The following is a 16,481-nucleotide window of genomic DNA, read 5'->3' as shown; positions in this document are numbered from 1 at the left end:
GTCTTCTTATCCTTTCAAAGTCGGACACAGTGTTTCATTCAAATTTCCAAGTATACATGTTTTTATTTTTTTCTTTAGGGACTGGTAGCTTAAAACTTGCAGATCTGTTAGCCTTAAAAATACGTATGTTCAAAATATTCTGAGTAGGAGCATTTTAATCACGAAGCCAGCACATGTTCCTGCGAATCTGGTTAAACTCTGGCAGTTGTTCAATGGGACCTACGGATTCAAAGAAGATAGTTAAAAGTGAATAAAGGACAAGTATTAGTCACTTTGTGCGTGAGAGAAAAGGAGCCGGGCTTACCGACAGCAGCGAGAGCTGGGCTCTTATCATAAATATATTTGGTGCACACTTCTTGAACTGTCTCAGCATTTACAGCCTGAAAGACAGAAGATCCCAGCATTCGGAGCTTTGTGTAGGAAAGAGAGAGTCTACACCTAGAACTTTTTAGAATTAAAGCAGGGATTTACGATACATATTTTCAGCTTTTGTAATAAGGAACTAACAAGCGCCTATAGTGTCTAAAGACTACTTACATCAATTCTTGCCTCAAGCTCCGGAATGGGAATCCTTCTGTTATAGCATAACATTTGTCTGCCAATATCTTCACAGATTGGGGTAGAACCTGTTTAAAAGAGAAGGAAAAACTAAGTAATGGAATACAGATCAACCCTAGGAAAACAGAATGTCGGTCTTTATTCTTACCGTCAAGTTGCAACAACATGTTTGTTTTCAGAAGATTTTTGGCTCGAGCGACTTCACTTTCACTTACACTTGTACAGAGTCGCATCCTAAAACCATTAGGAAAAATCAAAATGTCAAGTAGTTTGAAAAGCTTACGTGCTTTTTGAGTCAGTGACTTCAAGATATGATGCTATAATCTATGAACTGCACCACAACATACAAGTGATTAGGACTTCAAATTAATGAAAAGTTGAAATTTTCATGATCCCAGTAGCTACACAAAAGCTAAAATGTTACTATTTTCCTGGTATCGTTAATTTCTTAAAAGTAGTATGATTACAGATAGAGGTTCAATCCAACATGAAAGTAGGCTGACCACATTTTGAGAAACACTTCGCCAGTTCCCATGTTAGGATCTGATACGCTAGAGAATAGGTCTGGAGACCACTGGTTTCTCAAAAGAATCCAGCGGAGTGTAACTTAAGCCTACTAATTAACAATTACACCCCCCAGTTGACGAGATTTAGAGACCTATAAGCCATTTAACAATGGTGGAGGAGAGGAACCAGAGCTAAGAAAGTTGTCCAAACAGCATGGGCCTTTCTGCCTCTGTCTCAAGGCACCAGTTCGGAGTAAAACAATACATTTTTCTTTTAGCAATGGCAACTTCAGATTCATTGGCATAATACCACCTTTCCAAGCCAGGTAACTTGTGGAGATACTTTCCAAGCAAACTTTTAGGATCTTCTTTCTGAAGTAATCCGCTTCGTAAAGATTAAGAATTTCCTACAGGATAAAGTCAGCTTCACATGAGACTTAGAAGAAACCTCTGTGATCTTTAAAAACATGGCAACAACTGCTACTCTTCAGTCTTGTTTTCTTGATTAAATGCTAACATCCCCATCAAAACCAATCACCAACGTGTGAGGAGGAAACTAGTTTAAAATGTGAATTCTAAGCAAGATTTACTTTCTCACCATTCTTTTTGAACAACATGCAGCATGTCTGCAATGGTGGCCGGTTCACAGACCATGTAGATCCCCCACAATCCCGTATCTGTGTAGGAAGTGTTGAAGGACTGGAAGCTATGACAGAGGTTGCCGTGACAGGTGAGCTGGGCCAGCTTGCTAGAGAGATTCTGTAAGGAAAAACATTGTCCAAGAGAACTGCAGGTGTATGTGCCCAAATTACCAGAAAGAAAAATTAATTCTGTGGCAAACAGTGAATGCCCCAACGTGTGAAGTTTCTATCTAGCAACATCTCAAGAAGTTAAAATTCAACGAGACTAAGAACCATACTTCTCCCCAGCCCAGTGTATCCCCAGAGAAACGCACAATGTAAAAGCAATGAAACCTTGTAATTAACACAGTAGCTACAGCACTTCTAGAGTAATTCACTGCTGTCATCAGCCCAATCTGTAGGGCTCTTGGCTGTGTATGCTTAAACATTGGAAATTTTATTGCACGTGAAGCCTAAGATATTTATTTATTTATTTATTTATTTAAAAATATTTTATTTGACAGAAACACAGCAAGAGAGGGAACACAAGCAGGGGAGAGGGAGAAGCAGGCTTCCCGCCGAGCAGGGAGCCTCATGTGGGGCTCGATCCCAGGACCCCGGGATCATGACCTGGGCCGAAGGCAGACGCTTAACGACTGAGCCACCCGGGTGCCCCAAGCCTAAGATATTTATATGAAGTGTATTATGTTGAAATCTTTGAGTACATACTTTGTATTCTGAAGTAATTTCAGACAGAAAAGTTACAAAAATAGTACAAGGAATTCCCTTCATCCAAATTCCCTAAAAACCGTTACTTTACCATGTTTCTTTTATCATTCTCTTTAACAAAATTTTTCAGCTGTTTGAGAGTACACTGAAAGATCTGATGCTTTTTTACCCTTAATTAAATGCTCTGTGTACACTTTTGAAAAACCAGGAAATTAACCTCCATACAATCATTAAAACTAGATTAACACTGATACGGTACTATCAGTGAATTCTATCCTTAATCAAATTTTGCTACCTATCCAACTTACAAATTTTATGGCACCCACACAAAAAATTTTTTTCTGGCCCAGGATGCAATCCAGGATCAGTTTATATCTTGTCAAGTCACAGTACAGAGTTCCACCCTGTCATTTATTATGGAAAATTATTTTTAAAATCACTTACCATTCCTCCTCCAAAAGAGCGATCCCAATTGCCAATCAGTGTATTTGCAACCATGAGACAGATTGTATCTGGATGTGCCCAACCAACGGCCTCAACAGCTACTGCAAGATGCGCCAAAGGCATCTTGTCATCCCTCACTCGTATCTAGTTAAGACCAAGGAAACACAACTCTGGTTAACACTGCCACCGCGTAACAGGCTTAATAAGAAAGAAGGTTTAATCATTGCCACATTACACTGAACAGTCTAATCTGGAAAAATTTCTTGAGTTCTGGAAAGAACACCAAAAGATCTCCAATTGAACTAATACAGACATAGCCACCAGATGATGACCTGGTCAAAAAGGATTAGGTTATTTCACTGGTAGAGATCAGCTAGTATTCTAATACTGACATAACAGGCTTATTCTTGTACCACCAACGCTACACAGTTCTGCGTCAGCCGACAGCAGACCTCTCTCTCCAGGTAGTCCTTTGAACGTCATCCCTAATGCGGCAAAGGAGGCTGCTGATGAGCTGAAGGCTACAGCTGACAAGTAGCCAATTCTCTGCAAGTTCTGTCTCTAACAGCTACTCCCAGAAATGTACTGTGGGCAGAACTTAACCGGACGTGAAAGTCAAAATTTGGGGTGTTTTAAAAATATAATTTCATACCTCAAAATATATAAATGGGCATAGTGTCAAAGAAAAAGCACAGAAAGAGCAAATTATGACATTCCCCTCAAAACCTTGCTTCCTTAAGAGAGAGGTGGTTAAATAATATGGAATATAAGTGCATAAATCCATCCTCTTCCCTTTTTCTTTCAATTTAAGCCTCTGGTTTCTTCCATTTTACTCCTGTTAGAAATAAGCACATTTTGTACACTCATTCATAAATACAACACAAGAAACCCAAAGGGCTAAATAACTAGCTAAGGAGGCTTGCCCTACCTCACTTCCTGTGAATTTGCAGGGAGGCAGAGCTGGTATTTCTCCTTTGTGTGTGGACAAAGAGTCACCAAAATGAAACTTTGCTAACTCAAGCAGTTCATCGTGGGAAACTCCTAAATTGAAGGAAAACATTTCATATATCTAGTAGCAGCACGATCTAAAGCAGACAACTACCTGCCAAACTTTGTTTTACAATAAACTCCAGGTGGTATAATGTGGTAAAAGCCTTTAGAGAATAAGCTCACACAGCACACACCTTCTTGCTTTATAAAGCTTGGAGGTGCACAGCTTTCTCAGTCTCAGCTTTCACAGCTTGCACAGTTTTCATCAACAAATTCACAGCTAAGGATAATAAGACAGCTTGAAAATACCACATTCTATACAGAATCATGTTACATTACTAAAAGTCCTAGAATGCAAATTAGCAAAATCACTTTTCAGTAGTACATTTTAAGTAGAAAAGAATATAAATATGAACATGAGCTTTGTTCTCTGAGCTCTGCTACCAGAATTCAGGAACAAAATAATGTCATCTAAATTTCTGAATAAATCCATTCAAACTCATGACCCAAACAGATTCGGTGAAGGATAAACACAAAGACAAACTTAGAAAACAAATTTAGGCATGTGGCAAGTGCTTTAAAATATTGCCATGAAGGTTCTTTATATGAAGCCTTCCTTTAAAACGTAAAAGCACAACTTACACCCATATTTCCCAAACCAATCTGTGATATAAAACAAGACCATGTATGAATGCATGTTTTCAGAAGCACTGTGTAGGAGAGCTGCCTTGGCTTCAATCCAGAGGGTGACGATACAACAGGGAGAGCCTGATGTTCCAAGAATGACAAGCAGAGAGTGAAAAACCATGGACGTGCACACAGTTCTCAGCACCTGACACCACCAACTTCCAGGGTTTCATTAACTTCACCTATAGCCCTCCCAATTGATTGGACATTCCAGATACTCAGTTCCTGCTCCAAAACCTCTGCATATCCTTATCCAAAAGGCAGGGAGCCAAAAAAAAAGTTTTTTATGAAGCTAGATCTGGTCTTTTTCATTGAATTTAAGAAGCCATTGTTTATAAGGCTCATCATCACTTATGTATCAAAAAGACAAAATGCTAATATAGGATACGCCCTTAACTGTTAGATATCCCAACTTCAGCAATGTCAAAATGAACCTATGAACTACGATTAAACCCACTGTGTCCATATGCCACCAACAAGGGCAGAGACATCCCAGACAGCGTGGTGGTTGAGGCCTCCTCTCACTAGGTCTTCCTGTTTCCCAGGCAGTTTCAAATATGGACCCCCAGTCAGCACCAGCCATTTTAGAAACGAGGTTGCTCAACAGAATCTCAGAGTGCACTCTACAAAGGTAACATGATTTAGTTTCAGAGGCCAATGAATAACATGTTAGACTTAACCCTCATTTTCATTTTCTCCATTATTCCCAAGTAATTAGCTCAGAAGTCTTATCCAGGGCAACTAGAATTTTAATTTATTGTCATTTCTAAAGAGAGAAAAAATAAATCTACACAAAAGAACACCCATCTATCTTTGCCTTACCCTAGAAAGTCAAAGAGAAAACAAACCTGGAAACCAATAAAGTGTACTGTTTGCCTAAATTCAGGAAATCCAGCAGTATCTAATGGGAATTTTCTTTCATTCACTGGCTTCAAATGTATCCCCAAGGAAGCCTTGTCCTGATGCCACCTACACGTTTGGATTCTCATTAAACACTCTCAATAGTTCCCTATATACTTCCCCTTCTCAGTAATTAGCTCTACTGAATGAATAAACAAATCAAAAAATGAGCAACATAACATACCCATTTCATGCCTGACCAAGGATGAAGTTGGTTCTCAAAAAGTAATTTAAAATCTCAAGAGACTCCCAAACTCTAGTACACTTTCCCCCAAATGTCATTATCACCCAGTTTGTTCATTTGCCCGTTTCCTTGCAAGTAAATTCCGTTATGTGTAAACACTTATGTAAGTTCTTCTATTAAAAAAACCTCTACTAAAGACGGGAAAAGTCTATTTCCAGGGCTGTACATTCCCCTTAACCAGCATATGAAACAATTTGCTCAGTAAATAATAAATCCCAGGACATGTCCTAACAGGATCAAACTAATAAGCACAACACTTTATGACTGTGTTTAAAACAGATACAGAAATGTAAATCGACTAACCTCCAGCAGCAGCAAGTACTATTCTTGGCCCCTTATAATGTGTGGTTATATAATCCACCAAATCCTTACGATTTATAGATCTGTAAACGGAGTAAGAAAAGCAATATAAATGGAAACTAAAAAGCACAGATCTTCATATACTATACCTGACATTAAATTGGACCTTAAAGGCTCTAAGTTAAATGCAGTCAGAAAAAGGGATATGGGCAACAAGTATCAAAACAACTTCAACTTTTTTATATCGAGCTGATACCATTACTTGTTATGTCAGCAGTATCCATGAGTGCAGACACCTGGGAGTTAGGTGGGGCTAAAATGTAGCTAACCACAATTTCAACTGGAGTATCAGGCAGGAAAAAATTACATTTTGAAACACACTTTTTGAATGTTTCTGAATGTTAATTTTCAAAACTCAAGTTTTTCTCCAAAAAAAAAAAAAAAAAACCTTGCGAATTATACCTACTTGATATTTTCAGTTGGTCCCAAAATTGTCCGTCCAAGTGCAGTATTTTGATAAGCTGTAGCATGAAGATAATCAAAAACAACTTCCTGCAAATTGGTTTCAACTTCCTGCATCTCTCTAAGGATTACTCCACGCTCACGTTCAATCTCTGCTTCTCCCAATGTGCTGTTTTGTATTATATCAGCAAGAATTTCTACAGCTAATTGAAAATACAACAAGAAGAAACACTAAGAATCTTAATTTTCAATATTAAGCTCTATTAAACTAGCATCAGAAACCATGACACTGAGCATCATTCAATTTTGACTAAATGACTAAACTAGGAAGAAACAAACTTTTCTATACAGTCAATATACCTAAAAGGACAATATTAAAATTGAAAATAGAACATATAAACCCTGTGGTACAGAAGAACTTGAGGAAAATTCCTACATTTGTCAAAGGTCCCCACAACACTTGTAATGACGCCACCACTTCAGACATGCCAGAGTCTGCACACGAGTGTATACTGTTCTGTAGGAAGATTACAAAGTAGAAAATTACCTGCATTAGAACATCTAGGTACCTACATAGGATCCACAGCACCCAAGTATTTGCTACACTGGTTCCCACAGCAATGAGGCTGCCCCATAAAGAAGGCAAGAAACAGGGCGCCTGGGTGGCTTAGTTGGTTAAGCGACTGCCTTCGGCTCAGGTCATGATCCTGGAGTCCCGGGATCGAGTCCCGCATCGGGCTCCCTGCTCAGCAGGGAGTCTGCTTCTCCCTCTCCCGCTCCCCCCTCTTGTGCTCTCTCTCTCTCAAATAAATAAATAAAATCTTTAAAAAAAAAAAAAAAAAAAAAAAAGAAGGCAAGAAACAGCATAATCTAAAATATGCCCCCAATGAACCACTTACAGAATTAGGGTCTTCTCAAATATCCTTCCCCAATTAACTTAATCCCAGTGCCTGTTTCCACCCATTGGATCCATGTTGGCTATAGTCTCACCATTAGCAAAATGATGATCTAACAGAGATGGAGAGTTAACATGAAGAGGAGGATAGGTATTCCAAAAGATTAAAAGTGACCCTTGGGAAAAACTGATGAAGCCCTCAAATATTTAGACAAGAATGACCCTAATTTGCAAAAAGCCAAAAGTGAACTCAAAGATATCCTACTATGCTGTTAAGCAATTTTATCAGAAAAATTACATACTTCTCCAAAAAGGAAAAACCTTATCTATTCTTCAAGAATTAGTACATAGTTCCAATCACAATCTAAATTTTAGTAAATATGAAACATTTATAATCTTTAGTTTCTTTCTTTTTTTTTTTTTTACTGTACTGCAAACTTGTTCCTCCTTTTAGGTTCACTTTAAGAGTCATTGTCTCAGAAGCAATTATGTTACATTCCAACTATAGTTACCTCTAGACTGCCCAACATGACAAAAAAGATTGCTAGACCAAAGTAAACTGGGGCAGAGATCATGACCAAAGGGAAAAAATTATCTGTAAGACCAAATAAAAACCATCTGTCCAGACGAGAACCAGAGGCCATGATGGGTGATGAAGGGTCCAAAGACACAGGGGAGGACAAGGAATCCTGTGTGAAGACTCTCCTTATATGGGATTGGTAGTCTAGACTGGGGTTCGCTCAAGTGGGAGTTCATACTTCCTGGAATTTATGTTTTAATCAGAATCTTTCGGGGCGCCTGGGTAGCTCAGTTGTTACGCGTCTGCCTTCGGCTCAGGTCATGATCCCAGGATCCTGGGATCGAGCCCCGCATCGGGCTCCCTGCTCCACGGGAAGCCTGCTTCCCCCTCTCCTACTCCCCTTGCTTGTGTTCCTGCTCTCGCTGTGTCTCTCTCTGTCAAATAAAGAAATAAAATCTTAAAAAAAAAAAATCAGAATCTTTTTTAATGTATATTTAATATTCTGTAGTAGTACATGTATTTAATTTGTCAATATACCTATACTGATGTATAATCACATCTCTTACCAATAAGGCTGGGTGATCATAAACATTTGGAGACTGCTAGTCTGAACATCACGTTATTACCTCATACACCAGACTTCACCCAACTGAGGGGACAAAAACCTCAAGCAAACCCCCAAAAGAGAGCTGCTTCAGAGAGCACTTCCACTGTGGATTCCTCAAGGAGCCCCCAGGCTGTGCCACCGGCAGGGCTCTGTCCTTCCCAGCCAAAGCCAGGAGGAAAAAAATGGTCTTCAACCTTGTCTTGTCCTTTCTCTAGTCCTCTTTTTTTGCTTTCCCTGCTGTTTCCTGTGTAGAAAAAGGAGAGGGAGGAGCTAGAATGAACAACTCTTTGAAGTAGCCTGGCCTACCCTCTGTTACTAGTCCTGGGGTAAAACGTTTCAAAGAAATCATTAAGACCCTTACAAACGTTTTTTGCAATTCAAACCAACACACCCTCCCCACTGTTGTCATTTTAATTGGTTGTAATGCAAGTCAGACTACCATGTTATAAAATTTTATTTTATTTACTTGCAGGTGGTAGTTGTTTTTGTATAGAACAGGGAATTAAAAAAAAAAAAAATTGCTCCTAATAACCAGAGCAATTACACAAGAAAACGAAATAAAAGGTATCCGATTTAGAAACAACCCAAACTGTCATTATTTGCAGATAACACATTATACCCAGAAAACCCTAAAGAGACTCCATCAAAAACCTTTAGAATTAATAAATCCAGTAAAGTTGCAGGATACAAAATCAACGTACAAAAATCTGTTGCATTTCTATACACTAATAATGAACTAGCAGAAACTAAGGAAACAATCCCATTTACAACCGCATCAAAAAGAATTAAATATCTAGGATTAAACTTGTAAGGAGGTTAAAAGACGAACTCTGAAAACTACAAGACATTAAGGAAAGAAATTGAAGATGACACAAGTAAATGGAAAGCTCTTCCATCCTCATGGATTAGAAGAATATTAAAATGTCCATTACTATCCAAAGCAATCTACAGATTCAATGCAATCCCTATCAAAATTCCAACGGCATTTTTCACAGAATTAGAACAAAGAATCCTAAAATTTGTATGAAACGACAAAAAATCCCCAATAGCCAAAGCAATCTTGAGAAAGAACAAAGCTGGAGACATCACACTCCCTCACTTCAAACTATGTTACAAAGCTACAGTAGTCAAAACAGTATGGTATTGGCATAAAGAGAGATACCTAGATGAATATAACAGAACAGAAAACCCAGAAATAAACCCACACATATATGGTCAATTAATTTACAACAGAAGAACCAAGAATATGCAGTGGGAAAGGACAGTCTCTTCAATAAATGCTGTTGGGAAATCTGGGCAGCCACATGCAAAAGAATCAAACTATCACTATCTTGGGGCCCCTGGGTGGCTCAGTCGGTTAAGTTCTACCTTCAGCTCAGGTCATGATCCCAGGATCCTGAGATAGAGCCCTGAGCCCCATAGCCCCATACCGTATCCCCTTGCTCAGTGGGGAGCCTGCTTCTCCCTCTCCCTCTGCCTGCTACTCCCCCTGCTTGTGTGCTCACTCGCTCTGTCAAATAAATTTTTAAAATCTTAAAAAAAAAGAAAAGAAACTACCACTATCTTACACAATATACAAAAATTAACTAAAAATGGGTTAAGGACTTGAACATAAGATCTGAAACCATGCAACTCCTAGAAGAAAACATAGGCAGTAAAGTACCTTGACATAGGTCTTAGTGATGATTTTTTCTTTGAACTGACACCAGAAGCAACAAAATAAAAAACAAGTGGGACTACATTACGCTAAAAAGCTTCTGCACAGCAAAGGAAATCATCAACAGACTGCTAAGGCATTAAAAATGTTTCACTACTACACATATGGCTCTGGAGAAAGTATTTTTGAATCAAGTGTTAGGGCCTGGTTTGTACAAGTCTTGCAGCTTACAACTATTTGATACCATCTGTCATATTTACAGAAAAAAATAAAAATAGGGGCCCCCTCACCCAAAGTTTGATTCATTTTTTCACATTTCTGAGGGTTACTCTTTCACAACAGACATAGCAAAAACAGTATTAGATTATTTTTGAACTTGTGAAAATTACCTATCTGCACTATACATAATAACAATACCTCTTGGCAAATCTTTAGAGAATGCTTTGGCATAATATACAGTCTGCTCTCTGGAGGTATAGGCATTGAGATGAGCACCCATGTTTTCAATCTCAAGTTCCAGATCTAATTGGGATCTCTTTTTGGTGCCCTGAAACAAAAAAGAAGAAAAAGAAAATTATGGTACCTTCCTTTATCTCTCATCTATTCTAAACACTTCAGACAACGAATATGAGGACATAAGCAATGTCAGTTTCATGCAAGGACCAAATATGATTTCTAAAGTGCATCCGGGGGGGGCGCCTGGGTGGTTTAGTCCATTAAGCATCTGCCTTCAGTTCAGGTCATGATCCCAGGATCCTGAGATCGAGCCCCATGTTGGGCTCCCTACTCAATGGAGAGCCTGCTTCTCCCTCTCCCTCTGCCTGCCACTCCCCCTGCTTGTGCTCTATCTGTCAAACAAATAAACAAAATCTTTAAAAAAGCTAAAAACTAAAAGTAAAGTGCATCGGGCCTCAAAAACAGTGGTGTACTTACATATGACCCTTACATCCCAAGAGAAAATCCTTGTTTCAACTCTACATAAGCAACTTTCAGTAATTATTTCAGATAATTACCGTGGAAAAAAAGAAAAGATTAAATAAATAAAATAGACTATACTACTGGGGGCACTTGGGTGGCTCAGTCAGTTGAGCATCTGACTTGGTTTCAGCTCAGGTCATGATCTTAGGGTCATGAATCGAGCCCTGAGTGGGGCTCTGCACTCAGCGGGGGGAGTCTGCTGGAGATTCTCTCTCCCTTTCCCTCTACCCCTCCCCAACCCACATGCACATGCACACGGGCATGCTCTCTCTCAAATAAAATCTTTAAAATATATATATACACCTACTACTGAAATAGTTCTCCTTGCCTGAGATTGAGATTTTTTTTTTTTTTTTTAAAGATTTTATTTGACACACAGAGAGAGCGAGAGTGTGAGCACAAACCGGGGGGGTGGCAGGGCGAGGGAGAAGCAGGCTTCCCGCTGAGCAGGGAGCCCGATGTGGGGCTCGATCCCAGGACCCTGAGATCATGACCTGAGCCGAAGGCAGATGCTTAACGACTGAGCCACCCAGGCGCCCTGAGAGTGAGATGTAAAGAAATTTAAAGAAATTTAAAGAAAATGTATTTTTATAAAGTCTTACAACTTGCCTTGAAAGCCATATGCTCCAAAAAGTGAGCTGTGCCATTATTCTTCTCATTTTCATATCGACTTCCAGCATCAATCCAGAGCCCAACCTTAATGTAAATCAAGGAAAAATTAAATGAAACCTCATTTTCTCTTTTGGGGGAATGGAAGTGGAGAGAGGGGCAATCTTCTTCCTTTTTTTTTGACAAATGCTTTCCAATCCTAACACTAAAGTTTTCTTGACTTCAGTGAATTGATAACACATACCTGTCAACTATGAGACTTAAAAATTTTGGTCATCGAGCTATTGCTGGGTGGTGAAGTATCTACTTGCCAGTTTCACAGAGGACCCAGATTTTTAGCCCAACTTGTTAGTACAGCCAATTAACAACTACAGTATAAAGAGCACTAGAGATTATCAGAAAATCTAGGTTCAAATCCTGGCTCTGTCATGTATTAGCTGTGTGACCTTGGACAAAACCATTTAACTTTTCTGAACTTGCCCCTCAACTGGGTGTGATGGTGCCTCCTACAAAGAATTATTTTAAAGATGAAATAAGACAATATATGTAAGAACAGCCGGCACAGAGTAGCCTAGAGAAAGTACTTATTTCACTATTATCAACACCACTAACAATAACACAGTAACAGGCTGTAAGAACCAGACGCAGACCCTAAACAAGGTACACAGGCACTTGCTATGAAAGTGAAAGATTCGCAAGTAAGAGTCATCTGTCAAGGCAAAAAAACTGTCACTATTTTTCAACCACCACCAGCCAATAAAAAGCTGAGATTTAAATCAACAATCCGCTCTGTCCTAATGAGGGGGTCACCTAAACAGCGGTTGCTGGAATCCCTTACCGTGCACGTTGAGAGGCCAGAGTCTTCAGAGGCCACTCTCAGTCCGTTGTCCAGACGTGTTACTCGGGTTTCAGGAACATTCAGAACCACCCGTGCAGCAGCCTGTGTACTTCTCAATCTGTTCCCGCCAAAATATGACTAGTTGGGGGCGAAGGGGTGGCAGAGAGGAAGAAAACACATCACTATTCTGATATTAAATGGTGGTTAGAAAACCAAATCTGTCCCAGAGACTCTGTAAAGTACTCTTTCCTCCTCAATTTTTGTTCCACTGGGACCCACCCCTTTGCTGGCTTAGGAACCTTGCTTAACCTAAAGCCAACAACACGCCCACAAACATGCCTTTCCCTTAAGGAAAACAAGCAGTTCTTATCATTATCCAGAGAGAGACTCCTTTTATTTCAGTACCTCTCCTAGACATGTTTAATATTCATTACAGAGGGAACAAGCTGGGGGGCCGGGGGGAGACAAGAAAGGGAGAGAAAAATGTAAAGATACCTACACGCAACACAGCACTGAGATTTAGGTTCTCACTGTTCAAGGAAAACAGAAGGCTTTGGAACAGGTAGAAAGAGCAGACAGGAAGAAGGGCAGATGCTCAAGATACACTGACCGACTGATCGCTGACTGTGGGCCACTCGCCCGCCTGCAGTTTCTCTTTTCCTTTAGACACGTGAAAAGTCCCACATACCTGAGGTTCTCATGAGAAAAACCTATATCCTGCCAAAACTTTCTTTTAGCTTCCCCGGGGTTCGCAGACAGCACAGCTGAGGAGGAAGCTCAGTCTTAGGCTAGAAGAGAACTCTGATCTCACTTTTTAATTTCCCCCAATTTGCAACCGCTGTGTCTTTAGTCATCAACACGCACTCATTATGACCCCTGGGCAACCGGGGGGAAGCGGCCGGTAACCAGTGTCATCCCACACTTTTCTAGCAGGTCACGCGCGGTGGGTGACCAAGGTCAGCTCATCCCCGGCGGGACGTGAGCATCCCAATCCCAGGCCGCCGGCGCCGACCCGCCGTGGGGGTGCGGGGCGCCGACTCCACGGCTGGGCTGGCGCCCACGACTCAGGTGTCCCGCGCGGCGTCCGGAGGGAAAGCCCCGGCCGGGTCTCGGGCGGCACCCAGACAAGTGGAGAGAAGCTCACCCTCCCGGCTGCGCCTCCAACCAGAAGCCTCTCCGCGAAACCCCAAAGCCGCCGTCGCGCCGCGGGTAACAACAGCCCTCGGGCCGCCGCCGCCATCTCCGCTCGGGACTGGGAGGAGGATGTGCTTCCGGGGTCGTGACCCGAGGGTCCACGGAAGGAGGCGGGCTCCACCTTGTGGCCAAGATGGAAACAACACTCTTTGAAGCGGTCCCAGAGAGCATGGATTTGGGCTTGGTGCGGAGCGATTGGCCCCAAATAATACGAATTAGGGAGTCTGTAGGAGGTCCTGTATTATCAGTTACTTAGATCGCCTGTGGCGTGTACGGCTCAAATGTGGAGGAGTTAAAGGTAACCTGGTGCGACCTGTTATCCCATTGGTGGCTGGAATTGATTGGACAAAGTAGAATACGATCCAAAATTCACTGTCCTTCAGGAAGCATCTATGGGGAGAGACAAGCGTGGAGAGAGGAGGGAAGGATGTGTCATTGTTGACCCCTATGCACTCTTCCACCCTTTACAGTCTGGTTCATTTAATTCCATCGAAATTGCTCTTGGTGAGGCCACTAATTGCTTAAAGACGGAGGCTTCACGGTCGTTATCTTACGGTCCTAATGGCAGAATTTGACATCGTAGATCTCTGAAAATTTCTTATTGTATCTTAGAGCCCCTCCTCCTTTTTATAGTACCTTCTTCTTTACTTTATTGGGCAACTCTTTATTCACAGATCTCTTAATGAAGCTAAAAATATAAGCACTGTTCTAACTGTGCTATTCTTAGGCTCATTTTACAGATGTAGAAATTGAGGTAAAATATATTGCCTGAGGTCACCATGCTAACAAGAGGCTGTGTGGATCCAAAGCCTGTGCTCGTAAACACTGTACCATTTTGCCCTAAAAGTTGGTGTTCCCCAGTGTTATGGACCTGGGCCTCTTCTACTGCACTCTCCCTAACAGTTTCCATTTGCACATAAAGACTTCCCTGTCTACCCAAAGGCCTTTCTCCTGAGCTCCAGGCCCGCTTACACCTTCCATGACTAGAAAGCTGCAACTGACTATCCTTTTGGCATCTCAGGATCAACTTGTCCAAAATGCAATTCACTGTCTGGCCCTAAGTCTCTTCCTGTATATCCAGTGCAGAACAGCCAAGGAGATTTCTGTGCACCCAGACATCCAAACCAAAAACCTGGATCTCATCCTTATCTCCTCTCTTTTTTCCACCCTCCACATCCAGTTGATACACCCTGCTCCTGCCTCTTGAATCTGTTCCAATTGTCACAGTTTTCCACCTTGTTGTCCAAGGGATCTTTTTAGAATGCAACTTTTAGCACAACAGTCCCGTTATGAAAAATCCTCCAGTAATTCCATGGTCAGGATAAAGTGAAGGCTCCTTAGTATGGGAGATAGGGCCCTTCATGATCTGACTCCCACGTATCTTTCTGGATTCATGTCTCTCCACCTACCCTCTCTGCTATGATTCACAGGTTTAGCCCACACACTCAATTACATAATAAGGACAGTCAAGGTTATTCCTTCATATTTCCAAAACAAATGTGTGTTAACGTTAATAAAGAAATACAAACATGCATATATATATACAAAAATATTTAGGTATAATCACAGGAAGCTCCTGGGAAATTTTAGCACATTTTAACTCAAAATTAATTGGGAATGTCAGAGAAAATGACAGAATAAAGACCTCCAAAAGTTCTTTTTCTCATAAAAGAAATGAAAAAACTGGTTAAAAAAAAAATGACCAGGGGCGCCTGGGTGGCTCAGTTGGTTAAGCGACTGCCTTCGGCTCAGGTCATGATCCTGGAGTCCCGGGATCGAGTCCCACATCGGGCTCCCTGCTCAGCGGGGAGTCTGCTTCTCCCTCTGACCCTCCTCCCTCTCATGCTCTCTGTCTCTCATTCTCTCTCAAATAAATAAATAAATAAATCTTTAAAAAAAAAAAAAAAAAAATGACCAGAAGCTGGGGCGCCTGCGTGGCTCAGTCAGTTAAGGGTCTGCCTTCAGCTCAGGTCATGATCCCAGGGTCCTGCAATCGAGAGTCTTCAGATCCAGCCCTCCTCCCCGTCAGGCTCCTTGCTCAGCAGGGAGTCTGCTTCTCCCTCTTCCTCCGCCTCTCCCACTGCTTGTGTGCTCTCTCTCCCTAGCTCTTGCTTACTTGCTCAAATAAATAAATAAAATCTTTAAAAAAATAAAACAAAATAAGCTATTTAAAAATGTTCATAGAACTAAAAGAAACAATGTCTAAAAAAACAAAAACTAAACGAAAGTATGAGGATGATGGCTTACCATATATAAAATATCAATAAAGAGAGCTGTTATTTTTTAAAAAGTCACAGTTCTGGAATTGAAAAATACAGTAACTGAAATGAAAAATTCACTAGAGTGGTCCAAGAGCAGGCGTGAACTGTGGAAGAAAGAATCAAATTGAGGATAGGTCAACTGAGATTATCAGTCTGAAGAATTAAAGAAGAATGAGGCAAAATGAACAAAGTTTCAGAATGCTGTGGGATAATCCTCAAGTCCACCAACACACACATACCAAGAGTCCCAGAAGGAGAGGACAGAAAAGGGCACAAAGAACCTTTGAAGAAATCATGACCAAAAACACCCAAATTTGATGAAAAACAGTAATCTACATGTCCGAACAGCTCAATAAATTCCAAATAGGATAAACTCAAAGAGATCCATACCTAGAAAGACAAAGAAAATCTCAAAAGCAGCAAAAGAAAAGCAATTTATCATATATACTTGATCCTCAATAAGCTTAGTAGCTGATTTCCCA

The 16,481-nt window shown here is 40.8% G+C and overlaps 1 protein-coding gene across 1 annotated transcript; it reads right to left on the bottom strand.

Annotated features, from left to right (window-relative positions):
* Nucleotides 1–41: 41 nt before the first annotated feature.
* On the bottom strand, nt 42–13,813 carry PMPCB (peptidase, mitochondrial processing subunit beta). Its single transcript, XM_032402322.1, has 13 exons — nt 13,689–13,813; nt 12,545–12,682; nt 11,707–11,793; nt 10,537–10,666; nt 6,445–6,643; nt 5,982–6,061; nt 3,786–3,898; nt 2,858–3,001; nt 1,663–1,823; nt 707–792; nt 538–626; nt 305–380; nt 42–219 (listed from the first exon to the last, which is right to left on the bottom strand). The coding sequence occupies exons 1-13, from the start codon at nt 13,782–13,784 to the stop codon at nt 155–157; spliced, it is 1,464 nt and encodes a 487-aa protein (XP_032258213.1). The 5' UTR covers nt 13,785–13,813; the 3' UTR covers nt 42–154.
* Between the last annotated feature and the right edge of the window lie 2,668 nt (nt 13,814–16,481).

The sequence above is a fragment of the Phoca vitulina genome, unplaced genomic scaffold (assembly GCF_004348235.1).
Source record: "Phoca vitulina isolate PV1807 unplaced genomic scaffold, GSC_HSeal_1.0 scaffold4, whole genome shotgun sequence".
Lineage (NCBI taxonomy): Eukaryota > Metazoa > Chordata > Mammalia > Carnivora > Phocidae > Phoca > Phoca vitulina.
This window is presented reverse-complemented; position numbering and strand designations above follow the sequence as displayed.

Excerpts from the sequence above, each read along its gene's own strand:
- PMPCB (XM_032402322.1), bottom strand. The coding sequence starts at position 13,784 with ATGGCGGCGGCGGCCCGAGGGCTGTTGTTACCCGCGGCGCGACGGCGG. Across the intron at positions 1,824-2,857 it reads GCTCTTTTGGAGGAGGAATG|AATCTCTCTAGCAAGCTGGC; the intron begins GTAAGTGATTTT and ends TTTTCCTTACAG. Across the intron at positions 793-1,662 it reads CATGTTGTTCAAAAAGAATG|GATGCGACTCTGTACAAGTG; the intron begins GTGAGAAAGTAA and ends TAATGGTTTTAG.